Here is a 25823-nt window from a genome sequence, read left to right as displayed (position 1 = left end):
AGCGAAGGGACTCTCGAAAACGGAGGAGCGCATCCTGCGGCGCCGACAAACACGCTGCTCTGTCCAGCCATACTAAAATATTATGACCCTAAAATAAGTGGGCAGTGCCAGTACTGTGGGAAAGTGGCCAACACTTACCATATGGTCCGGGCCTGCCAAATGAACCCAAAATTAACCCCCTTTCCCAACCCCACCAAAGAGGACTGGGAGACGACCCTACTCAATAGCTCCACACTAGAGGAACAGCTAACTCTAGTCCAGCGGGCTCGGGTGGCGGCCTCGACTAATGACGTCCCGGACTAGGGATGGCAACCAGCCCGGTGGGGATAAGGGCTATCAGGCACAGCCAGCATCAATAAAGGTTTTTTCCTCCTCCTCCTCTGTCCATTTCTTAAACCGTGGCACGCCCGTTTTCCGAAGTAAATATGGCACGTGCGTTGCGCGCGGCCACATGTGGCGTCGTCGAACAGTTTTTGCATGTTTTAGTTTGACCTGCGGAATATGTTCTCATCTATCCTCCTCGGTCCGAAGCTTCCCAATCGGGTAGCGTTGTTTTAGAGGCTACAGATCACCACAATTCGATATTCGCGTGTCCAAATGTGTCTTGCCATAATAAGGACGAGTTGCTTTCGCTGAGCCCTAGAAGTGGCGCCTTGTGTCTGTCGTATTCGGAAAGCGAGTGAACGAAATTGGCTGACTACTGCACGAGCACTTGGCTGCGTCCTCGTGATAAGTGGAAGCTTTTTTTTTTTGTCTTAGTTGTAGCGACAATGTTTATATGAATGTTTAACACTATGCAAAAGCCCTGAAGATCACATTGAAAATCATTTCAGTCTGATGTGTTTGTTGCGCGCAATCGTGGAGACTTCAACACTTCGGGAGGTCAAATGGGCACCATCCCATTTCGGGCACCATCCAATTTCGAGAGAAGGGTTCATTTTTTTTTATTTCGTATTTTTTCTGTGCTTGTTTTTAAGAGCAGGAAGCCAAAAACAATACAGTTTTGCAAAAGCGTTTTTTTTTTCGTTTGTGGATTATTGGGACTGCGGAGGCTATTGCAATGTCAGCCACACAAAGGTGAACGGGAAACCACTGTGCTGCTTTTGGTTGTTTTTACATCTACAGAAAAAAATGAAACTGCTGTCTGAAAATAAATATGCGACGTGCATCACCAAATGTGGAACGTTATTGGCTACGGACCCTTCACGGCACATCGTCTGTGTTACGTTGCAGGCTTTACATTGGAAAGTGCCGTAGTATATCCAGAATGTTCTGTGTTTCACGTGTGTTCAAATGAAAATCGGATGTGGCCAGACTGGCGAGTAAACGTGAGCGGTCATGTATGACCCTGGCTGATAAAGTGCGGAACATGTAAACACCTCTCGTGAACTATACATTCTTGGGTATAGCCACCTGGGTTGCTGTCGCTTCCTTTTATTATTAAATTTTAATGTGATGTGCGTGGTCCAGCAATCAGCCTTGTAGCTCGGCTTAATGTAGCGTTTGATGCAGCGTTTCTTATTATTAATATTGAAACGATGAAATAGGGAAGGTTGGTGTCATTGTGGTGGCACCGTCTGCTGCTTCTTCTCACTTAAAGCAGACAGGACATGTTGTAAGAAAATTATTAGCACGGGCGAGAATTCATTCACTCCGCAGCGGGGAGACAGGCATGATACATCCACTTTGTACATCGCATCGGCCGTTTTAAATCCCGGACATCCGGCGAACACTACAGGAAAAGGGCGTGATTCTTGTCACGGGGTTGCAGCTTTCGCAAGACAGCGGGACGTATTGTATAGACGATATATGAGGTATGAAAGCCGAAACGTAGAAGAGAACAATTCTGGAAATGGGACGCTGAAACGTATACACAGAACTATTGAAATGTCTCTCCCCCATTCTCACTTTTCGTGCCTACGCTTTTATAAACGCGTTAATATTTAGAAACCGAAATTATTCGCAGTTTGCCGTTGTACTATAGCTAAACAATACGAATGTGCAGTAGTCCCGCTTCTATGGTCTTTGCTCCACTGTCAAGTTTAGCGTTCCCCAAGCTTTTTTTTTTTTCATATTAATAGACGAAAGCATACACTACACAAGAGTGTAGCCCCTCCTAGTCCTGTTGTCTTCTTCGCGCTGGCCACTATGATATATTTCAACTCACCCGATCAGCTATCTTGTAGCTGTGTAGACAGCGCCTTTTTGTTGTCATATATGCGCCCCGGTTCGTCCCGGAGACGCATTAAATCAACGTTCGCATGTAAAAATTTCTTTCTTTGAGCGCTCACATCACAAAGCCTCTCCCCTCCGCTTCCTTACTATAGCTCGATTGCGTTGGTCCATGATTACTTTTTTTATTGTTGCCTGAAGTTGATTATGAGCGCGCGTTCGTTGTATTGCCACCGCTCTATAGCGACAGCTGTGTTTACATTCTTGTGCACTCTACTCGTAATTCTGTCTAGTCGTGCAGGCATAGATCAGTATGAAATCTGTACTAACAATGTTTCCTGGTATGTTGCTTCTGCTTTGCTGCGAGTGTGACACGGCCTAGTCAGGTGATTACTCAGCCTTTAGTCGTGTCCGCCAAGTAAATTTTAACAATTTTGCCAGCGAATAAATGACATCAAATCATGAATGCATGCGATGTTGCTCTGGGCAGTTCTTGTACTGTGTCCGGTGTTGCACCCCCTTGGCTACGCCACTGCGTTGAGGTGTGCTTTCAATTACAATCATGACAGCTCCGTTTCCCGTCTTTCAAAGGGGCACTGACTCGAATGCTTTCAGCTGCCGTTTTTTTTTATGCGTCAAATGAAGGACCAGGCTCTTAAGGGCCTGTCACAGTGGTTTGCGATGAATGCGTTAATTGTTGTCATAATAGAAATCGCCCGTACGATGGTGCCTGGAGGCGTTGGCCGGTCTTATAAAACCGCAACGAAGCCATGTAATTGTCGTAATGATAGTGGGTTGGACGGACTTTACCCGACACCGAAAAAAATGGCCGTTCACGTATTTGCGAACACGCATGCATGTTCAGAGACGTTTTTAACGTCACGAAAATAGCCAACGAAGCGACATGCCTATAGTGAGACTGTTCGATCTGAGCGCTTCAGCCAGCTTATATCTCTGATCCTCAATAGTTGCAGAAATCTCTGGCTACGTGCCTGCTTCTTGCTTTATTCTTTTTGTTTCCCCTTCTTTCTCAAGGCTGTCCTGGCCACGGCATGTCTCGTGTATCGTTTTAACGAGCGGCGATGCGGATGCGGCCAGCACCGAATGTAGTGAGTGAAGAAGTTTTGTATGTACGTGCGCGTCTATCGGTGTTAAAGAGATTAATAGAAATCGTTGCAACGCGAACTGGACTCAAGGACGAAAGAATGAACACAACAGTAAAAGAGCTAACCTAAGAGGGCTCACGCTTGAGCACACGCTTGACAGAGCTTGAAGGCATATTGTTGCGAACCGCGCCAACGACCAAGGAGAGAGAGATTCAATAAAAAAGAAACGTATACCTTGAAAGAGAGGCTGAAAACGCCAGGTGAAATTCGAGGGAAACCTGTTGAGTGCCGCGATCCCGGATGCTATATACTATAAATGCGCGGGATACTCGTGCCATCCGCGCTGGGTACGGTATTTTTTTATTTCCTTTTCGTTTATCTTGCAGATAATTTCAGGGGCGAAGCTTTTTATAGCAGCACCCGTTCCTCCCTCGTAGTCGTAGTAGTAGTGTGTAACCAGTGTTACATTTTGACCTCCAAGGTGGTGCCGGTGGGAGATTTATTCTGTACGTTGTTGAACAATAAAAAAATTCGCAGCGTGCGCGTTAACTAAAAGCCGCATTATCCTGTCTCTCATTCCCCATTAGCAGCCATTTGCATGTACATTGAGCACTATCTGACAAGAAAGGGTTGCTACGTTATACTCGCTGGGCGTAACCTCCTTGGTTTTAGAAAGGTTTAGCGATCGTTGGGCCGCAGGGCCATGAATGCAGTAAACCAGTATATACCATGAACTCGAGGTGGTTAAAGGCGGGAAGTAGACCCGAAGCGCAAGCCGTAAGAAAGTGTGCGTGTGCCTCCTCTCGTTCAGTCCTTGGAATGTCTGCTGGATGGCGGTGCTTCTATATGAGGAATATATGATGAAAAGATGCGAGATGGTGGTACTTGGAGTGTTGAATAGGTGGACGAACGGACACACAGACAGATGCGAGACGGACGCATGGATGGCTGCACGGACGGATGGACGCATGGACGGACGTAGGAGTGGGTGCATGGACAAACGCAAGGACGGACGCACAGATGAGCGTGCGGACGCACGAACAGACGCACGCACGGGCGGCCACACTGACGCACGCATGGACGGACGGAAGCAAGAACGAATGGACGGACGAATGCTTCGCCCCACTCTCCATCATTCACTCCGTGGATATGCTGCCATTTTTTTAGTTGTCACTAACTAGGGTCTGCGAAAAATAAAAGAACACGCAGTTTTAGGGTACGTTCTTTGCTTTCTTTTTTTCATTGTGTGCCGTGCGTCGGAATTTATCATACCACCTGCACTGCACGTTCGCGACATCAGAAGTTGCTGCGATGTGTTGCAGTACTGTCTCAGGTGGCGCACTGGTAGCGGCGTAGTTTTTTTCGTTATAGCTATTATATAGCATTATGATAATCCACGCGTTATAGGACTTCCATTTGTAGTGGCAGAGTCTATTTGCACCTCAACAGCTCGCGGTCACGTGACCCAAGGTTAACGTCACATATGACGTCATTGGCAAAGCGATTGGCTTCAAATGGCACTAAACTGGCTACGTCTTCTCAAGCAAGTTCCAGGTCACGTGACAAAAAAAAAAGCGAGAGAGACCCGTTTTGTTTACATTATGGTTCGCTTGCACCACTTCAAGTTATCTTACATTCTTTTGGTCGTCATCCACTCTGCGTAGTTCGTCAACTTGGCGGCTTGATTTGTAGATGGCTCCATTGCGCCGCTGAGCCGCGTTATCACGTTTACTTCTGCGTTGCACCAATTCACACTGCGTCGCAACTTGGTCGAATAGTAATAATATTTGTCAGAGTTTAAAATCCCACAGGGACGACGTAGTGTAGGGCTGCGGTAATTTCGACCACCTGGGCCGTTCTTTATTGGGCACCTGAATCTGAGCACACGGGTCTCAAACATAATTGGCTCCATCGAAAATGCTACCACCACGGATTCCGCCCCGCGACCTTCAGATGGATCAGCTAGGCAAGGGACAAGAGCGAGCGCTCGTATCTTATGGCGAGTCGTGTGTTGGCGTGCGTAACGTAGTACAGTGCATATCGCTGGTCAGAACACCGAAAAGGCGCGCTCCGGACTGCACTCACGACGTTTCCTGATGGGCCACAATTTTGAAAAGAGCCAAAATTCTCGCATATGCAAAGCGGCTAAGGTTAAATGCTCAAGTGTGGGCTGTCAACAACTAGATGTAGGATATACATGGCGCCAGAGGGTGTCATATATTATGTGTACGTATGAAAAAATTAAAAGCCGCGAGGCAACCGAAAGGCCATCGGGAAGACTCCGGACTGTACCCTGTAGACTTCAGTGGATTTTGTGGATGTAAAGTGTATGACGCTAACAGCTGTATCAGCAAATGCCGGAAAACATGTTCCTAAGTATGTTTGCCGCCCGTGACACATAACCGGCCGTTCATGCAGGATACCCATACACAACACACTTGGCACTCCCCTCGACAAGACTCACTATACTCTCATAAACAGTAAAAATTTTTATACCCAGAAGGGTGTAAATGAGCTTGTCCAGTGGACGACACCCTTAGGGTGTTAATTCAGCTCCTTCTAAAAAGGGTGCTTTCTCGTAAAAAAGCACCCTTTTATACCCTTTTGGGTGTAAATTTTTTTTATTGTGTATCTACACAACGACACATGATACGTCTATACGAGCGCCACCGAGGAGTGACTTCGATTACGCGGGCTTCCTTTGCCGGGCTCCTTAATCCGAGAAGGCTCGCAGCGTGGAAGCGTATTGATGGCAACAAAACGTGCCTTCCCCGCCTGCTTTCGTCTCTCCCGTAAAGAAATCTCCCAACCCCGTTTTTTTTTTTTTTGTCACTTGACCTCAATGTCGCTCGACAAGGCGTAGCCAGTTGAAGCCGATCGCTTTTCCAATGACGTCACATGTGACGTTCAACCTTGGGTCACGTGACCCCGAGCTGTCGAGGTGCAAATATGTAGACCCTCCTCTTTGTAGTGCCGGAAATTGTGATGAGAAGGTTAATTGCGCCGCTCCGTGAAACTTGTTTGCTGTTCCTTTGAGCTACTTATTAATCTAGAAGCTTTATTCATTTACTTCCTAATGAACCTCCGACCAGTGCGGCCGTGGCCGGTATTAGGCGGTTAGCTCAAGTCTACAACAATAACAGCTTTGATAAGATTCATAACAGTACTTAGAAATGAGCTAACCCTTAGTTTATCTTAGGCATATTGAATGATACATAACTACACCGATGCACTTGCACGTACCAATTTGTACTATAACTACATAGCTTCCACCGCAAAGGTGCTGATTTTTACTAGTATATATACACATGCAGAGTGTTTCAAGAAACGTGTCCAATATTATTTAAAAATTACAGGAAGGAAGCTTCTGCGAGACCTGTGGCACTGGCATTGAAATAAATAAAGGAGGTGTCGCACTGACCTTCAGCATCGGTTTTAGTGATAAAAATGTGCCATACGAGTTAACGATTCTAGCCATGTCAGAAAATAGAGATTCTTTATTTTTCTGCAGCCTTCTTTTTGGTTAGCGGTATACCCGGTTGCTGTAGCTGCGGACGCAAGAGGCCGCATAGGTGGTGCCTTCTGGTGGGGCCTAGATGAACCACGCAAGCATAGAATTGTTATTGCAGAGTGCTAGTGCATTGCACTTCGCTACGGGTGTTAACTCTCGGCAGCGCCCTTCTACCGAATGATTTTTTTTCTTTTTTTTTTCTGTTGACTTGGGAAAAATATGTCTATGATTATGGTTGCATGAAGTGTCACAAGTTGTCGCAGTGGAACTGCACCGGCAAAAACAACATATCGGTCAAGGAGGAAGACGCGACACGTTCATGTCGATGCCATTGTTACTCTTGGTGCATGTTTGGTTGCTGCCTTGCATGAGGTCTTTGGTTTGGGGGACAACAGTGAAAAGGTATACGTCCCCGATAGCAATAAGCAAGAGTCGGTCACGGTATTGGTGGCGGAAAACTAGAGAGAAAGGACAAAAATAAATAGTGGGAAAAATACATAATTCGTCTGGTGTGCAGATTGCTGGGCTGTGAATTTATGCTGTTTTTGTTTATATCGAGATCAATTTGATATTAAAGTATGTAAAGGAACAAGGCGACATAAAACAAGCTTGGTGGTGCACAGGTCAAAGCCCCTTTATAAAAGGGACGTTCATCGTATTCATCCATCCAACCCGGTATTCCCTAAACCCAGGGACGTAGCCAGGTGCCAGGTGGCACACCGCCCCCCCTCCCCCTCGATTTTTTTCGCTATGGCATAGAGAACGACAAATGGCCATTTTAAGAGGGTGCCCCTCCCAAAATCAAGGTTCCCCCCGATATATATATATATATATATATATATATATATATATATATATATATATATATATATATATATATATATATATATATATATATATATATATATATATATATATATATATATATATATACGTGCCTGCTTAGACCCCTTTGCGAGTACGTGAATACTGGGCAAGTAAAAACATCAAATAATTTATCAGAACGAACTGATTTATTCTCTCGCTTTGACTTCCCATTAAAAGCTTCGCTCGGCGTAGTTTTTACCGTGCTTCTTCTGCATCGATCACTTCACGTTGTCTGCTTCCGTGGGCGTCGCGCCGCCTGGTGTCTCGTATCCTTGACGTCACCCTTTTGACGTCACACGCTTGTTTGGTGCACCGCTTAGTGCCCGGTGACGGCGATTTACGAACCCTTTGTCGGTGTTGTTTTGGCGGCAGCTGCAGGAGCCGAGTGCGATGACTCCTCCTGAGGAATGGAAGGATAACGAGAAATTAAAAAAAAGAACACACACACACACACACACACTTAGAAGACGAGTATAGACCTTTGCGGCACGGTGTCTTTGTTTGGAAAACACTACCACTTTTGGCTTTTTTAAGCACCGCTAACAAAACGAGGTACTAACACTGAGTTATTGGTAATTTAAGGATACTGCCCAAAGTTCTTTTACACCGCTTCTGATTCAAACTTTTGCTTCGCACGAGCGCTTGCTTTGGTTATGGCGATACCGCGTCTAGGGAAACGTTTGACCTGTGACGTTCTGGCAGGAATTCTCTCTTTCTGGACCGTTTCTTGGGGATGGGAGAATTCGATTGAACCATGCCTTATGTGTGTCCTTGCGTGCGTTCGTACGTGTGCGTGTACACATACGCACCCGAACCGTTCCCCTTAACTACACCAGTGTGCATGTGTACACACTGCCATCTCTACATACAATACTCGCTCCTAGCGGATTGAGACTTTTTACCCGCGTGCTGATGAGCGCAACACTCGTGTCGGTATACACAGGCAACGGCGAGGCGGCCTGGCGTTCCCATCTAGGAGACTTTGAAACGTGGTCACGTGAACTGACACCGCCGATAAAGGTACACATCGAAGGAGCGTCGATTGTGGGATACAAACGCGCATGTGGCCGGCGCATCCTGGAGGGGCCAAGTTGCTGTTTCGGCCGCTTGGCATGTCGACTTTGCGCGCATGACGTCACCGAAATCTGTGAGCTGTAACTGTAGCTTCGCTCGAACAAGCGCTTCGCCAGAGGCTCTCTTCATTTCTTCGCCGTGTGCACGCCTCTATACGCGGTCAATGGAGCACGCTTGAATTTGGCCTCTGTTATCGCTGCATCGCTCAATTGATTCTGTGCGCCGAATGCGCGTGCTCCCATGGTTACACACTTCATTTCATTTCATTTATTTCGCCTTTAAAGGCCCGAAGGCATTACATAAGGGGGGACAAGTAACAAGATAGGGTACAATGTTCAACAGGAAAAAAAGTAAATAAATAAATGAATGAATAAAAGCAAATAAGTTTACACAGGAGACAGGAATCGGAAATCACATGATCGACCTAGAACAAGATAAAAAAGAATACACAATGCTTTACATATGTTAAACAATTGCAGAGCAAAACTAAGTACAATTCTAAAACGATTGGCGATAAACACGAAGTAGTTGAGATTATCAGGAGAGAGGCAGGGGAAGAGAAAAAAAAAAAGCGCTAGTCGACGGAGCTCCTGTTTAAACTCACTTCCTTTTTTTTTCTTATTTGCCAGAAGATGGCGTCATGGCAGCTCTACGTTCTTAAAAACATGTCCATCATATGCTCGCAGATGTTTCCGATTGTGAGCTTATGGCATAGCCAGGCCATGTAAAAGTTAACAGAAGTAGCAAATTGGGCTAGTTGGAACATACACATTACTAATAGCTTACAAAAAAGCACACAAACACAAAAACGCGCTTTTGCGTGCACTTTCTTCTGTTTTAGTGCTCTTTTGTGCGCTGATCGTGATGAGGAATTCCCAGAAACATCTCTCTCATTTAGTTGAGATGGAATGAAACATGTTGCTGTTAAAATAGCGGATAGCAACACACACAAGAATATATATATATATATATATATATATATATATATATATATATATATGAAACCGAAGATATTGCTATCCAGCAGTTTGTTGCACAAACGTATAACGGAGGTCGTTGGGATTACTGAGATAGCGAAGCTTCTTCATTGACGAAAAATTATACTCTTTCAGGGTCCGTGGATCGAACCCGGAACCAACGCCTTTCCGGGGCGGTCCCCCTTCCAGTTCAGCTAACCCCCTGGCTAACAATCGGAAGCGTGAGGTCGATATGAGAAATCCAAGCACACAAAGGACAGAACCTGCCAATAAAGTAAATAAATAAATAAATAATAAATATGACACAACGTTAAAGAAAGCGAAATGTATGTCGGTGGCTTTCCTTTTTCTTGTTTTCGCGGTAAAACATGTTCGCAGCGGTCCACTCTTGAAGAGATATAGGGGCAAACCGGAGAGAGAGAGAAAATACGCTATTCACAGGATCCTGCGTGGTGTAGGTGCGGCGTTGCAGGGCGCGGTCTACACTTCTAATGTTCTAGTCTATGCTCAATTGATCCTGCGCGCCCAACGCGCGAGCGTCCATCCGTGGTTACACACCGCGGAGACCTCTGTCGGGTCAGGTTCAACCCTCGAGTTCTTGGCCCAGTGTTTGCGTGCGACGCTCGACAGTCGCGGACTATAGAGTAACTCTATGTGCTACCTTCAAGATCCCACAGGGAGCATATACTCTATCGCGGACGGCGATAGAGAACCACTCAGCTTCGGGCACTGCGCCTGCGCGAGTCTTTGCAGCCAGCGGGGCCACCTAGCGGTCATCTAGGCACCTTAGCCACGCGCTCCGATGTTCCTTTTAGGGGGCTCTAAACCAACCATAGGTTGGAATTCAGTTGTGCTGTTAGCTGTGCGCGAGTCTACAACGAATACGTAGCCGTAAAAATTTTTCGATATGTGCCGTCGTAGCTGATTGACACGCGTTCCATACATGAAAGGTCCTACGCCTTGTATGTTCCGCTCGTCTCTCCTCATGGCTGAGAGTGCTCCTTGTTTCTCCGTTCCTGCTCCCCTCCGTGCGAAAAGGAAAACAGTGATCGCGCGTGCCTGCAAACAGACAAAAAAGTTCTTTTCATGGATGACGTGATCAGGCGCGAGTGTTGACGTCACGACCAACGTTGAACACTGCCGAAAGGCCCGGAGAGGAGAAGGGTTTTTGTGGTTTGTCGGGCGCCCACGGCTCGTAGCGCTGCCGTGCTTGGCATAGTTGATCGTGTTGGTTTTTTGAACCCGACGTGCTCGTTTTCTTAAAATGTTAAAGAAAGTTATGGGTGAGGCCCTTTAGCAGTGCACCGCTGTGTACCCCGTCGGGATGCCGCGCGCATTGTTCACAACCGCGCGACTCTCGGACAATGATTGACGATGCTTCTCAAATGCTCCTTGTCTGACCACGTAGGAGGACCCAGAAACGAGTTGTCCCGAGGGGCAAGCCGCAGACCTAAGGGGATCACGTACAACTAACACGAACATTACTACAGCCACAGTCCCTTAATACCGTTCTGGTCACGAAACTTCTCCGTCACTCTATGGGAGAGCTTGATATGGTGCCAAGAGCGGCCGCTACGCGGCGCAAGCCGTCCTAGGGGGGCCATCGCCCCGCTGCGCCCGGCGGAACGCATGGCCGCGGCGGCATCCCGAAGGCGTTGTGTGGTGGCAGCTCGCGGTTTCTGCATCAGCGAAACGCGAACTTCATGTGCCAGTGCACCGTGCTCAAGGTGGACAGCATGAAAATTTGAATGAACAATGCCTAAGACGTGCTGTGTGACGGGTTGCAGCTCCGGATACCGAAGCAACAAAGAAAAGGCGTCGCTCTTCTGTTTCCCAAGTAGCACCGAACTCCGAGAGAAATGGAAGCGAGCTAAACCGCGGTTGGAAGCTGGCGGTTTCAGCTTCGAAAGTAAGAACGTTCGGGTGTGCGAAAAGCATTTTGATGCTAGCGACGTTGTGAGAACCGACGAGCACATCGTGAACGGGGTGGTCGTGTCGCTTCAGCGAGAGAGACCGAGGCTTCGCACGAACGCCGTTCCAAGAATTTTTGACGGGCTCCCGGCGTACCTGACGAAGCCACAAACAAAATCGAGGGGCTATTTGAAAGTACCTAGCAGCCGTCTTCTTGCTCTCCTGAAAATTGTTGAAGAACATGTAGAGACGTACACGGTGCAAAACATTGCATGCGGTGACGTGTACGCGAGGATTGTTGAGGGCATTTTGCTCGACAGCCGCACAGCGTCAGCAAGTGTAGGTTGTCTGTTGCACTTTTTAGGGACAACATCTGAGGTTGTACACTTTTTTTGAGATGTAGATTACATTTCTTCACTCGAGAAAAAAACAAAGCCTCGCGGGCAACTGTGCGCAGTTCATGCCCTGCAAGTGGTGGGTGGAAGCCACAGTGTTAAGCATAATGGCTGTGTATGTGAGCACGCCTTCCCATTTGTATATAGTGTTGTATATCTTGTTTACATTACACTGTAATATTTTCGTACTATTCATATTTATCTGCATATAGTGTAAATAGTGTATATTCAAATACAGTTTATTTTAGGCAGTGAGCTAAGGCAGAGTGCAGCTGTTAATGAAACGAAATACACATTGTACAGTAGAGTCACAGATTGCGTAACATTGCTCAGAACAGCTGCAATAGTTTCTAGTGCTTTTCTTCTCCAAAGTGTTGTTCTCAGTGTATTTTGTGTAAATAAATGTTTTCCAACTTTCTCCCCATTACATGCACCATTCGTTAATCTCCCATTCATAAGTACACACCTGACTACTAGGCGGTGTATCATTAGCACCAAATTTAAGATTTATTGCATGCCTTAAATCATAACCGCCCTTCCCCCCCTCCCACCCAAAAAATAAAAACAAATGTGTGATGAGGTACCTCGGTAGTGGCAGAGGCGGCCAAGCGGCTAGCACTGGCATCAAAAGGAACTTCCAGATTAGGCTGCTGTACTTCCGTTGCCGGAGAAATCATGGGTTGTCGGCCGGTAAATAATAATGCCCTAAACAGTAAACACGAGGAAACGTCAAGCGGCGGGTGTCCCGTGTAAACTGCGTGAACAGAAGTGATCAATCAAATGTTGGGCACGTTTAGAACGGTCGCGAAAGCCCTCGGCATCGAAAGTCCCCGCGTCAAAAAAGCGATCGGCGCTCACAAACGTGTGTTCAAAACAACAGCGCATTTGGGTATAAACTCAATTGAAAGGTCTGGAATAAAACTTCTGGCTCAACCATTCAGTTCACTTGGGTAGTAGCGCGCGAGAGGCGAGCCGGATATAAAACAATGTGATTGCTCCTGTACTTCCCAGTCGTGTTTCATTTCGTTCACCTTCCTCCCCCTATTAGCGGCCCTACCAGAATATAAAGCTCACCTACCGCATAAACATAATCGCCCTTTGGCCGGGCGCAAATACAAACATGTTGTCGAGCAGATCAAGCAGTAGCTGCTCGCATCAAGAGCATGGAGCATAAGCATCGTCTTTCAACATTTGCGAGCTATAGCTCGCAAGTACCGCTTCGAGGCATCGTAAGTATGCATATAATTGGGCTATGAGACAATTATTGACACAATGCGTTATCGCGCGGTGTGAGAACACTTTTAATGCGCTGCTGTTTATAAGGTGGGCCCGCACTTATAAGTAAACTACGCGTGCGTTCCAAAGTAAACAGCTCTCATTCGTCGTCGACACTGGATCCCGTTTCAACTTATTTATCTGGTGGCATTGATGCGTTCAGAGACGTTTAAAAAAAGGTAACAGGAAGAACAGCACGCACATAATCGCGTCGAAACGTCGGCCGCAGTGCGCATACAAGCCCAGCAGTGGCGGCGGCTTGTGGCCCCCATACGACGGGTGGCGCCTCTAGCGACAGATTTTGTCCCTATATCAACCTTCGGGCGGAGTTTCGTGACCAGTCTGCTACAGCCTACACTACTACCACTTCTACAGCCACCACCGCTTCTGCCGCATCGGCGAGCGAATGGACACCCAGAAACGATCGCGTACGTATTTTTACACGCCTGAAGCGAATAAACGAGAAGTCACTGGTGCAAAAAAAAAAAAAAAAAAAAAATTGCACGCGCACTCACATGCGGTCACACAGGGCTGAGCACTAGCAACTCTTTCGTACACTGTCACTGCCCGCACCTTCTGCCCGTTTTGAGCTGTATGACGTGCATGAAATGCCGGGGCACCTTGGACACGTTACTGGCGGTGTAATGGTATCACGTGGTGATCGTCGTGGCGGTTGTCGATGTGAAATTGCGCTTCCTGGTCTTGTTGAAAGGCACGTTCACACCGATCGCTGATGCGGAAAGCGGGTGCGGATGATCCACGAAATCGGAAAACCCGCAGCTGTTTGCCCGGATTGCGCCCCGGACTGATTCTCCCCTCGCGCACATGATGACCGCGGCCACTGAAGGCTCCGAGACGCGCGCGCGCAGCATCGCATAATGCCGCAAGATGGCGGCACATGCAGCGTGGATTGGTGAATTGCTGCGCCCCTGCGGGCAGGATGCAAGGCGGTCGGTTTTAAAGGGCCCCTGACACCACACTGAGTACAAAGACGGGAGAGAGGTCTCTTTCTCGCCTTAACTACCTTTCCTACAGGTTCTCCATTCTCCTCGCACACACTGTAATCTCTGCAAAACGAAGGGAAATCATTTCAAGACAGAACGGGCGTGCCACGGCATGACAAATCGGGAAAAGAGACGATTCACAGCTGATCCCTTGCATATCGACCAATCGAGAGCTCATTACATAACGACGCCGCGTGAACAGATTGATGGTGGGCCGAGAAGTCAAGAGAATGCCAGGAGAGAATAACGCGCTTGTTTCTTTGTATTTTCAAAAGTTGTTTGGGGGGCCATTCAACACCCGTGCATGCTCGCCCCCTCTCCGTTTTGCGCAAGACCCTATCACGGTGACGATATAGTTATAGCGCGAGAACAGAACGACGACACACAGAGACAAGAAGGACATGAAGGACATCTCCATTCTTGTCTCTGCCCCGCCGCGGTGGTCTAGTGGCTAAGGTACTCGGCTGCTGACCTGCAGGTCGCGGGTTCGAATCCCGGTTGCGGCAGCTGCATTTCCGATGGAGGCGGAAATGTTGTAGGCCCGTGTGCTCAGATTTGGGTGCACGTTAAAGAACCCCAGGTGGTCGAAATTTCCGGAGCCCTCCACTACGGCGTCTCTCATAATCACATGGTGGTTTTGGGACTTTAAACCCCACATATCAATCAAATCCATTCTTGTCTCTGTGTCGTCGTTCTGTTCTCGTGCCATAACTATCGTCATGTTAGCGTTATAACTGTCGTCATAACTAGCCCATGCTGCCACACTCCTATCACGGTGTTTCGTGACTGTCCCGCTAGGGGAAGCATGCATGAACCGTGGCGGCATTGGTCAATTCAGAACGGGTTCGAGCTTTACACTGGTAGTTTCTCGGGATAGAAATTATACGGACAAATTATATCGACAGGTTTTTGCCGTTGCCGTCATGTTATGTATTAAGTTGAAGCAGGAAGAGTTCCCGCGCATCGTATATGCTATCCGTGGGTGAAAGCGCGCAAGCGGGGGCGATGAAATTAACTGAAGCTGAGATGAAACGGGCCGACTCATCTCCTTTGCGTGGTAGGCGCATGCGATAACATCATTGAGGCATTTGGGATTGACTGTATGCTTCCATATTACTAGCGAACCTGCAGAATGACACCAGAGAAATAAACAAGCGGTTGTGTGGAGTCATAATGCCGGTTCGCTAGTAATATGGAAGCGATGATGAGTAATATGGAAGCGATGATAACGTGCAAACGCGGCCGTACATTGCTATTGAAGCAGAGAGAAAACACCCCGCCCGTTTTGAAAGAGCGTGAAGGAACGTAAGGGGATGGGGTGGGCCGGGTACGTATAGCATCAGATGCTACTGCGAGCGTTGATCGTAAGGGCGCGATCGGTAGCGCTGTTTCTCTCGGATCAGCCAATAGCTCGTACACCACAGCTATCCCTGGAGCGGCCGCGTTCGTTTACACCAGCGTTTTGTAGAAGATTCAGCTGCCAGCCTGTACTTCGTGCAACATAACATTATGTTGCTATCGCATTCATTGCTCCGCGCTTGCGGTGAAGCTGTGATTTGTTAGTTTTTCTCCCTTCTTTTTGCTCAGCTCGCTACGTGCCGAATCACTTGCTGCGGAGCCGTTGCGCGGGTTCAGTCGGAAGTACATCTCGTTTCCCGCGTCACATCCGTTTTGTCTCGTGCCGAGGCATAGCTTCCGGGACCAGTTTGTGTGTGCGTGTTAAAAGACTTCGTTTCCGCTTTCCCGTTCGCGAAATACCGTCCGCGATCCTGTGACCGTGCACCGGATCGACAAGTGAAAAACGCCCGACTGCTGGACCCAAGAGGTGAGGCAGTTTTGAGGGCGCCGCGTTGGTCGTCGTACGTCGTACCAGCCGTGGTTGGTCAGCATGTTCTTAGCATGGTTGCTTAGCAACAGATATACACTGCGTTGACGTGTAGATATGTTGCCGAAGCGGGCTCGATTTTCGGCTGTATTTTGAGGCAAAATTTCGCGAAGTCCACTAATTACAGATTAGGTACGCGCCCACACGCTGCTACTCAAGTGGTTCCGAGCAAACTTCGATGTGCGCGCGGCTTCATGCTTTTATCTTCGCGTCCTGTACAGATCTTCGCCGTGGAGGATAGGCTTTGCGACATGTAGCCGCCGCTGAGATAAGCGTTAGCAGATCTGTTTTAATGTGACTGAGGCAAGTCAGTCACATTATAAAAAGATATGAGGCTCTCAGCACGCCACTATATAACCTTTGGCATGCCAACTAGACCTCTTTGCATAGTTGACAGCAGCATGCGCAAGTAGCTCCGCCGAAACGCACTAGAGGGCCGTGCGGCTGCGCAAGACTTTATCCCGTATTAAAAAAAAAGAAGATATCCAGTCGCTCCTATTGGCAAAATGAGAAAAGTACGTGCGCGAACTGATCGTCGTGATTGTGCCGTGTATAATGGGTTCTCAGCTTATCAAATCACAGCCTGAACCTGCCCTCCACCCTCCTTTTGACACCCTTCTGTACCCAGTGGCGGATCCAGGGGGGGGGGGCAAGGGGTGATGCCCCCCCCCGCCCCCAATGCCTTGCAGTACCCCCTCCCCCTCTCTTCGGGGCTCGCCGTCCACCTGCTATCACCAATTAGGGCAAATTAGTGGGATCCCTTTGAGCACTCATGAATAGTATTTCTGCTTTTATAGAGTTCTTGTGCTAATAAAAACAAAAAAAGTAGCGACCACGCCCCCCTCTTCAGTGTTACTTTAAATGACCGCCCCCCCCCCCCCCCCCCTAAAATGAGTCGCTGGATCCGCCCCTGACTGTACCGTGCTTATCGAAGCATGAGCGGCAAGTTTTCACCCCGCGGCCTGAGCCGGGCCGTTAATCTGCCGGACAATTGATAAAGATTTACCTCCCATCCATCATGTCAAATAAATAACCCTAAGGCTGTGATCATGACACCGCAGTTTCCCACATCGGCACCTTGCGAAACCGTAGTATATTGCATTCGGAAATGAAATTGTGATTCGTTTCCAATCTTTATGCGCAATTAGTCACTGGCTACAGTGCCGCAGGTACGAGCGAAGGGGCGACATAGTCGCTGTTTCGGATGGCGGAGGAATTCCCGCCCGCTCGTTCGAGCTTGCCACGCGTCTCTGGTCGGTAGCGGTAGGTGGCGCCACCATTCTTTACTTCGCTCTCGGAGCGGCGCGTTCTCGGCTGTGGCGGCTAGTTTCGATTTTCTTAGGAGGGAGATCTTGCGGTTGTTGAATGGTCTTGTATGCGTTCTATTATTGCGAAAGCTTCTTACCGAGTTTCACCGTAGTGCAGACGCGTATTGCGGGTAAACCACTTCTGATGCGAAAGCGACGAACATACCGGTGATTGGATGCGCCTCGGAAAATGCTTCAGATTCATAACTAAGGTGCTTGCGTGGGGTATCCAGGGCACTGAAAGGGACACGGGGTGGTGTAAGCGAAATCATCATCATAATCTTCTCTCCCCTCCTAGAGAAAGGCCTGAGTGTCAATCATTTTCTATTTATACTGTCTTGCGAGAGCTGGTTCCGTTGAATGCCTGGAAATATTTCCATTTCATCGCCCTGCCTAGCTTTCTATCGCCTTGATATGTTGTTTCTCATACCTTTGTACTGTTATGACCGTCGTCAGTAGGCGCCATGCTGTCGCCGAGAAACGTAGCCGGGCAGCGCTCCCACGCCTGGAACCCCAGTTCTCTCGGAACCAGCATCCAGCGGCAGGGAGCGACAAAGGGATTAGAAGCGATTCCTCCGGTCCGGCTTGTTTAGCGAGACGGCGAAGCAGGCCAACCGCACAGGTCGTGTCTCCGCGATTCAAGTGTTTACTCCTTGGCTGCCCTTCCTGGGAAAGGCAAAAGAAACAACCCAACCGCCAAATTGTTCCGGGAAGGAACCCCATTTCCCCCATCCTCAGAGCATTGCGTCAAGAGGGGCGATAACTATTCGGCGGACCATGTGCTACTCAATTATGCCCTGTGGACGGTGTCTTGTGTGTGTGTGATTGGTGTTCCACTCAAGAAGGAGGAGCCCGACAGGGCTTAAAACGACGCCGCAGAGTGCAGGACGTCGCTCTGAACCATGTACCGGTTCAACCACCACGCTTGTGGTTTGTGAAACCCCTAACCTTTCCAGGCTGTAAATAATTGTAAATAGTGCCATAAACCTGTTTGTTTTTTTCGTATCCCAATCTTGTGAGCGTTCGTTTCCTCAACCCGAAGCTACACCACGCTACCGCAAAAGACCGGGCAGACCCCGGTCCGCAACAGTACCCATTCTGTTGTTCTAACCAAACATATAAATCTGTTCTAAAGGTACAAAATCCATAAGCATTTAAGCCATGGAGGCCCATTGACTTGGGCCGTAGAAGCTGCAGTGTCGGCCTTTCTGAGGCTTCTTCGTTGCCATAGACGTACTGTCAAAGTATATTAAAGAGTGACGTATTGTTTACAATGAGTATATCGGCGCAAATGCTCGAGTCTTTCTGCAGCTGCACGTTGTGTGTGCTTCGCCATTTCACGTTGCCGTGCTGCGGTGAATCCATAATGAAGCGCGTGCAAGACCATTGTGTTAGTCGTTCCTGTAGTCGGTGTGGGACTAAATATATTTGATTTCTATGTTTCATGTTTTATTTCCTCAAGGAACACGGCACACTTGCCGAGGGGCGGGGTTATTATATATACATGTATAAGTTATTAATAGGCAAAAATGATAACACAGAACGTGCAAACGTTACGCAACGCACCAACAAGTATTACGTAACCTAATTAGCCCATAAGTACATTAGCACACTGTAAATGCATAAGGCGACTCGCAGTAGCACAAAAAAATGTATATTACACAACGGATATATCTAGGCGTTTAATTAGTTGAGGCATTTTTAAAACGTACGTATGAGATGATGGAAGCTTGCCACAGACCCGGGAAGCTGGTTCCACTCTTTAGCAGTCTTATGCAAAAATGACAGTGAATTGGTAACTGTGCCCCGCCGCCGTGTTCTAGTGGCTAAGGTACTCGGCTGCTGACCGCCGCAGGTCGCGGGATCGAATCCTGGCTGCGCCGGCTGCATTTTCGATGAAGGCAATGGTGCTGTACTAGGCCCGTTCGCTCAGATTTAGTTGCACGTTAAAGAACCCCAGATGGTCGGCATTTTCCTGAGCCCTCCCCTGCGGCGTCTCTCGTGATCACATGGCGGTTTTGCGACGTTAAACCCCACATATCATCATCATCATCACGGTCACCGAGTGGGCAACTGTGTTACTCTTGTGCACCCAAACATTCTGACCATGGTCTAGACGCGCAGATATAAAAGATGCGGTGTCATCAGTGAAGACAGATGCGAGTTATGATAGTAAATCTTATGATAAAGTCATAGAAAGTTGTTTACTGTTATTAAACAAGGCTGCCCCATGTAGAACAAAGTACGCCACAGAGCTGATTCTGTGGCTGGCCTTGGTAGACCTTCGTTATCGTTTTCAGTTAGCTCAATCGATATAATAACGCTGTATTGGCGACGTCATATAATAATAAAAAAAGTTGGCGACGTTTTACCGCATGTGGTCGCCAACTTAGTTCGTAATCGAACTAAAACGCGAGCAGCCTGATAGTCGGACAATACTGCCGCACTCGCAAGCCGTGACGTAAGAAGGAACTATAGCTGTGCGAGGATCTGCATTCCGGCCAACGACAGTATTACGTGGTCAGCTGCGCGTGAACTACAGCTCTTTCAGCTTTCTTCAGCTTAGCACTGAAACTGAATGATTCGCACTGCTTGAAACTTTGGTGGAAGACGGCGACCCTTCCAGCGCATGACGTCACACGCAACATGGCAATATGGCGGTCGGGGTTTACGGCCTGTGACTTCTATACTGGCTTCTTTTGCACTGAAGTAGTTTTTTATTTTACGGGACGTACTTTTCACATCTGTACAAGCATAACTACGAAATTTAAATTGACCTTGTCATGACCTTTTTCATGCTTTCATCTTCCCCTGAACTTCTGGCAAATATGATTATTGTGCTAATCGTGTTTTGATACTGGTGACTGTATTGACTGTAGCGTGGTGACTGTAGCTTTTGTTTCGATAATGGATTTCAATATTGCGATGACTTCAACGTGTTACCTATGCCCCCACCCGAGTCCCTGCCTCCTGGACAAACTCACTTTTCCCAGGGGCCCCCCCTCTTCCCAATGAAAAAATCTTGGCGCGCCCCTGTTTCTAGACTACCTGTGTGCCTAGAGTTTGACGACAACCCATTGCGACACCGATAAGAGTGAACTCTGGCGGCGCGTTGACGGCAACCTGCTGGTGAATCCGCGTCAGGGCCTCCCTTCTTTGGGGTCAAAACGCTTGCAAGGACTGGTCTGATAAGCGTCAGTGCTAGGGCGTCTGCTTTCTCTGAACTCGATCGTGTCACGCGAGAGAAAGAATAATAATAATAATAAAAAAGGACAGTGGGCCACGGATTGTTGCGAGGATGAAGAAAGAATAAAAACAAACGTTGTATGCGTGTCGCTGGAGGTAGCTTTGTAAACGATGCACTGTCGAAAGCGTGAAATGCCCAAAAAGAAAGAGTAGATGACAAACAAGCAAGTGGGGCACGGAGGACGAGCGAGAAAAAGCAGAAGAAATAGGCTTATAACATCTGCTCAACGGTCCGTGATGCGTGCAGCCCTTCTCTCTTTTCACCTCCACCCCTTTTTACTTCTCCTGGAACGTCGAGGACTTACTCGCACGCGACAGCACCACACTATGCTGCATTCCCTGTTGCGCCAATGTCTACGTAGACGGCCAAATGTAACCACGCCTAATGCGTTAAGCGAGTGCCGCTGTGTGTTTACATGCCTCACGTAATTCCGCGTATGTGTGCCCTCGGACCATTGTGTCATGACTCCATTAGTGTGCGTGGGACGTCGCATCTCGTGTGTGCGCATGCGCTTTTCACCTACCTCGAATCTTGAGGGGTCCATCACCACCGGCGACGAGGCGATTCGATACGTCGGCCTTTCTTCGCTGATTATGCAGCCGTCGGACTGTCTTCGCGGGTTGTGTTTCGGGGCGTTCAGCCGGAGTCTTCTGCGAATAGTGTGACGTCACCGGTGCTTCACGTATGGCTGGAGGGACGTCGGAGGCAGCTGCGAAGTAGGGACCTGGACGCAAGATGTTGTGATTGTGTGGGCTGTGATTCTAGATGCCTTCCGTGGATACATTAGTGCGGGACTCTTCGTGGACCCGGCAGTCGTGAACGGAAGCCATGTTGGACAGGGCAATGTTGTGAGAACCGCCACATTTGTTTTGTTGATGTCTTTCGATCTGTTGCTGACGGCTGTGCTTCCATGAAGTCAGACATCAGATGTAGCGGCCTACAGCATTCACCGTTGCGATTTGGGATTACTGGCTGAGAACAGGGCTGTCACGGTCTAGAAGGACTTTCTCTCGAAGTGTCACGTGCAGATACGAGGACAAGTGTACCGTTGTCCTTATTGATTGATGACTGTGGAGCGTTCGTGCGATGGTCCGCATAGCTAAGCGAGCTTCTTTAGGCAGTAGACAGAGAAGTCTGGTGAGACCATTTGCTGTAGCTCGCATCTGCTTCGTAAACATCTTTGTGGTGCTGTGACTGTGCGTTGATTCGGGACAGGAAGACATTGGACCACCTTCGCGATCGGTTGGGGTGGCCAGTAACTGACTGTCCTGCCAACCAAAAATCACTGGCAAATCCCAATGTCAGCGCTGTACCCGCGCCGTTCTTTTCTTCCGTTGTTCTTATTGCATGCTATGGAAGAGAAAACTGTATTCTTCCAATGTCTCGCTTCGCACGAACTCCGGTAAAAACGTTGAGAGAACTAGTGTTTTGGCGATGTCCCGCCAGTGTCCCAGTATACGTGAAGAGCTTGGTGTCTTTAGTGGATTTCGATGATAGCTTCCATTACACGACGTAGTTTTCTGTTGCACATACGTTCCGTCGGACACCCTCTTTACTTGTTGCGACGATGGATCTTCGTCGTTCGTTCAGGCGTACGCCTTGATTTTCGATCTTGATGAGTTATGGCGGCAGTGGTGCAACGTTGTGCAATGCTTGCGGCGCTCTGTCTTCAGGTGACGTCATGCTCCAAGATGCCTCGACTCGAAATCACAGCCTAATCTCCATGACCCCCGGTGACGTATCGACGGCATCACCTTTGGCCGCAACAGCCATCGAGGTCGTTTTGCCATGCTCCTTCCCTCTACCCGCATCTGCGATAGAGAAATGTTAAAAAAAAATTGAAACGCATGTTTACCTATTCTATCTGATTTGGCACCAAAATTTCGTAGAAAGCGTGGCGAACTGCATGATTTTCGCACTTACGCTGTTTACTTCGTTTAATAGTTTGTATATAACCGTTCGGATCCCCGTAAACGATACAGAACTTTGCCTTTTGTCAGGGGTTTGAACTCGAGGCGTTATTTCTGCAGCATTGTCCTCATTTATTTTATTCTGGCTTTCACGTTGCAAGTTTCAAGAAGTTCGAAACTACACACTGATGGTGGTGGTATATTAATTCACGCTGTAGTGTAAGGAACCACACGCACGCCGAAACAGCAAGACAGCAAGTAGATGCAGCTAATCGTTCAGTATAATTGTATCAGTTTTTGTTTTTTCCCTGTAGTTACTCAACAGGTCTCCAGCTCCTCGAAGCGGTTTATGTTCTGCACGACGCGAATCGCCGAAGGCAGCGTTTCGTGCTGGAAAGATCGTTCAGTACCGGTCCGAGTGATCTTCCGAATGCTCTGGTCAAGCGAGGGGCTGCCAGGTTCGGGGGTATATAGATGCAAGAGGCTCGCACGCGCTCGAGTGTGGCATACTAAAAGAAGTTACATCATCTATCTATAACGAAGCTGATTTCTGATGCGCTCTTGACGAGGCGAGAATACTTTATGAGGGATTATTAGAAGAAAAAAAACGAGGGCGTAGAGGAACTTGTATAGATGAAGTTAGCCGGAACTGCCTGAACGGTGGGCGACTCTTCGTTACAAAAAGAAAGAAAGAAAAGCACAAGGCAGTGCTTGGATCGAGTGATAGGCTATACATAGAAAGCATTGGGCGTCTGCAGTCCACCTTGAAAGAGGGAACAGAGGAAAGAATAAACAAGAGGCTAAAGTCCGAGCAAATGTAAAAAAAAAAAATAAGCAGCGAAAAGCCTGCAGCGCTGGCTTCAAGGGCATGCCCGGTTTGGGCGTAATCGGTTGTGGTGGCGGCAACGTTTTGTGTCGCGTGCCCCGTCGTCGGTCTAGCACTCGGTTTTAGCTGCATTCACGTGTTCACCTCTTATTTGTTGTTCCTTTGTATTTCGTACCCTTTCTCGCCCGTGCGGTTGTGCAGCGCGCGTTTGCAGGCAGCACAGTAGACGTCGAAGACGACGACTAGGAAGTTGTGTGCGACGCCGTCTGCGCATGCGTGGTGGATAAGTGTAGACCGGTGAATGAACTGTTTTTCTCGAGCAATTATTCTGCGCGCCGTCGTCGTGATCCCCTCATCGTTTTTCTCTTTTACCTCGTTTGTTTCACGTCTCGTCTTCACCGTGCTCATTAGCGTTATATCTGCAACCTAGTTGGGGCTACGACTTGACGACACGTCTGCTTCGAATGGACGGTTGACGAGCAGAGGACACTTAATATTCTCACTCACACTAAGTTCGTCGGACGTCCGGCAGGCAATCGTCATCGACTGGCGGAAGAGGCGGCACACGAATGTGTTGACCAATCAACGGACGTTGCTTGGTGCCAACGACGCATGCGCGCAGTAACCGGCTATCGTCTCTAACGTGTTCGTGGATGTTTCGTCGCTGCCGGATTGTGTGTGAAGTGTTGATGCTTTAGCGCGATCTCTGTCTTGCTCCCCAAAGTGTGCTACGCTACAGCACTCCTCGTGATTTTGAGTGTGGTGCAAGTGCCGTGTGCAGTTTCCGGTGTGTATAATTGTGTGCTGCGACACGGCTCTGAAGACATCGTAGTGAGGAGAAAAAAAAAGATAAAAAACGACGTCAACCGTTCCGTAAGACACCAGCCGTTCGAACGGCAAGAAGCTTTCGACTTGTTCTGTGCAAATTGTTTCACTATCGACCATCTGCATACCTGCAGCGTCCGTGACTAAAACGAACGAAGGCTGTTTTCGAACTTCACGCAGGTCTTGTGCAAGAGCGCCTCTGAAGCCTGCCTCGCTCTTCGTTGGAACAACTCGTATTTGTTTTGCGACTTATTCGAAGAAGTGAAACTTGTTATTTTCTGCAAGACCCGATCGAGTGCTTGCTCTTGCCAGCCTTTCGCGTGTCGGATTCTTTGCGAATGCCATCAGTGCAAGGCTTCCCCGATATTTTTACGTTGCAAATCCCCCGGAGGAATTTCACTTGCGAATACGTCAGAGCTCAGCTTTGCAGGTGTTAAGGGAGTAGTCCTTTCAGCGCTATTAGCATGAGCAACTGAGAGTCTCTCCCCTGTCTCAACTCCCCTTTTTTACCCGCCCTGTGTTAGTGGTGTGTGAGGTTGATCAAGCCCATACGGTAAACGCAGCCTTTTGTGTTCGCGTTGGCCGAGGTTTCGAATCTCTGGGCTTTGTTTTGATTCCACATATATTTAACTCTTTCACGAGCACTTGTGAGATTCTGTGCAAGCAGCGCGATCGAGAACAGTTCGCACGCGGGCAGATTTGATTTGCATGCAAGTTGTTCGCTTCAGTTTAGGGAGCCCGTTATCTTGAAAACTGCGAAACAACGAAAGGGTCTTGTAGCGTACGTAATTTTCAATTTGTCATCGAAACGAGTCACGAACTGTAGCGTGAACTACAGCAGCCGATCGTTCAGATTCGAAAAGGAGCCGGTTTTAGCTACGAGCACGCTGACACAAATTTGATGACGTCATAGATTTTTGTCGGTCACTGTTGACAACGGTCCCACCAGGTGCCATCGTGGACTCGCCATTCGCCGAACTCGCAGAAGAACTTTGTTCAAAAAGTACGCACTGTAGAATACTTTATCCGTTCTTAGAATTGCATACTTTCCTCTATCGGCGTCTCGCTCGCATTTTTATAACTTTATGGCCACTTAGTAAATCACCTTCGCGCGGCTTCAAGAAGTGACGCGTCACTAGAAGTCGTGGACTTTAGTGAAGCAAGTATAGCCGCCTTCTTTAGCGGGCGTGTTTTTCTGCGCACTTTCCCGATCCTTTCGTGATTCACGCGTGCGTAACTCCGCGTCACAGTTACGGCGACTCGGCAAAATCAGCTGACTCACGTGGTTACGTGAGTGGCGTCGTAATCACAGCTAGCTCGCGCGGGTGGAGGATTACTCCGTTTTCGCCGAGTGTCACCTCCCCCAATTTTGCTATCGATTTCGAAACTTTCCGAATAAGCCTCGATTGTTGTCGCTCCTATAGCGTCGACTTTCGGAAGAACGGTCGCGCAGTTGTTGCATGACAACGCCAATGCTTCTGCTTTTCGCTTTTGTTGCCGCGTTTCTTTGTATATAGTTATCGTTCGTGCG

The 25823-nt window shown here is 48.2% G+C and overlaps 2 protein-coding genes across 4 annotated transcripts in view; one reads left to right on the top strand and one right to left on the bottom strand.

The window, feature by feature from the left end:
* The window catches only part of LOC119163436 (adenosylhomocysteinase-like 1), a 281699-nt gene that overhangs the window by 15684 nt on the left and 240192 nt on the right, over window positions 1-25823 (top strand). The gene's annotated exons all lie outside the window — the stretch shown is intronic.
* The window catches only part of LOC119163437 (uncharacterized), a 143332-nt gene continuing 125289 nt past the window's right edge, over window positions 7781-25823 (bottom strand). For 2 of the 3 annotated variants that reach the window (XM_075873076.1, XM_075873077.1), the window contains exons 3-4: window positions 17915-18150; window positions 7781-8056 (exon numbers count right to left, since the gene is read on the bottom strand). In XM_075873076.1, the coding sequence (XP_075729191.1) occupies window positions 7852-8056; window positions 17915-18150 (441 nt within the window). In that variant the 3' untranslated portion in view covers window positions 7781-7851. Of the gene's footprint in view, window positions 8057-17914; window positions 18151-21254; window positions 22543-25823 lie in introns of all 3 variants that reach the window. The other variant, XM_075873078.1, reaches the window with a different exon arrangement.

The sequence above is a fragment of the Rhipicephalus microplus genome, chromosome 9 (genome assembly GCF_043290135.1).
Source record: "Rhipicephalus microplus isolate Deutch F79 chromosome 9, USDA_Rmic, whole genome shotgun sequence".
Taxonomy (NCBI): domain Eukaryota; kingdom Metazoa; phylum Arthropoda; class Arachnida; order Ixodida; family Ixodidae; genus Rhipicephalus; species Rhipicephalus microplus.
This window is presented reverse-complemented; position numbering and strand designations above follow the sequence as displayed.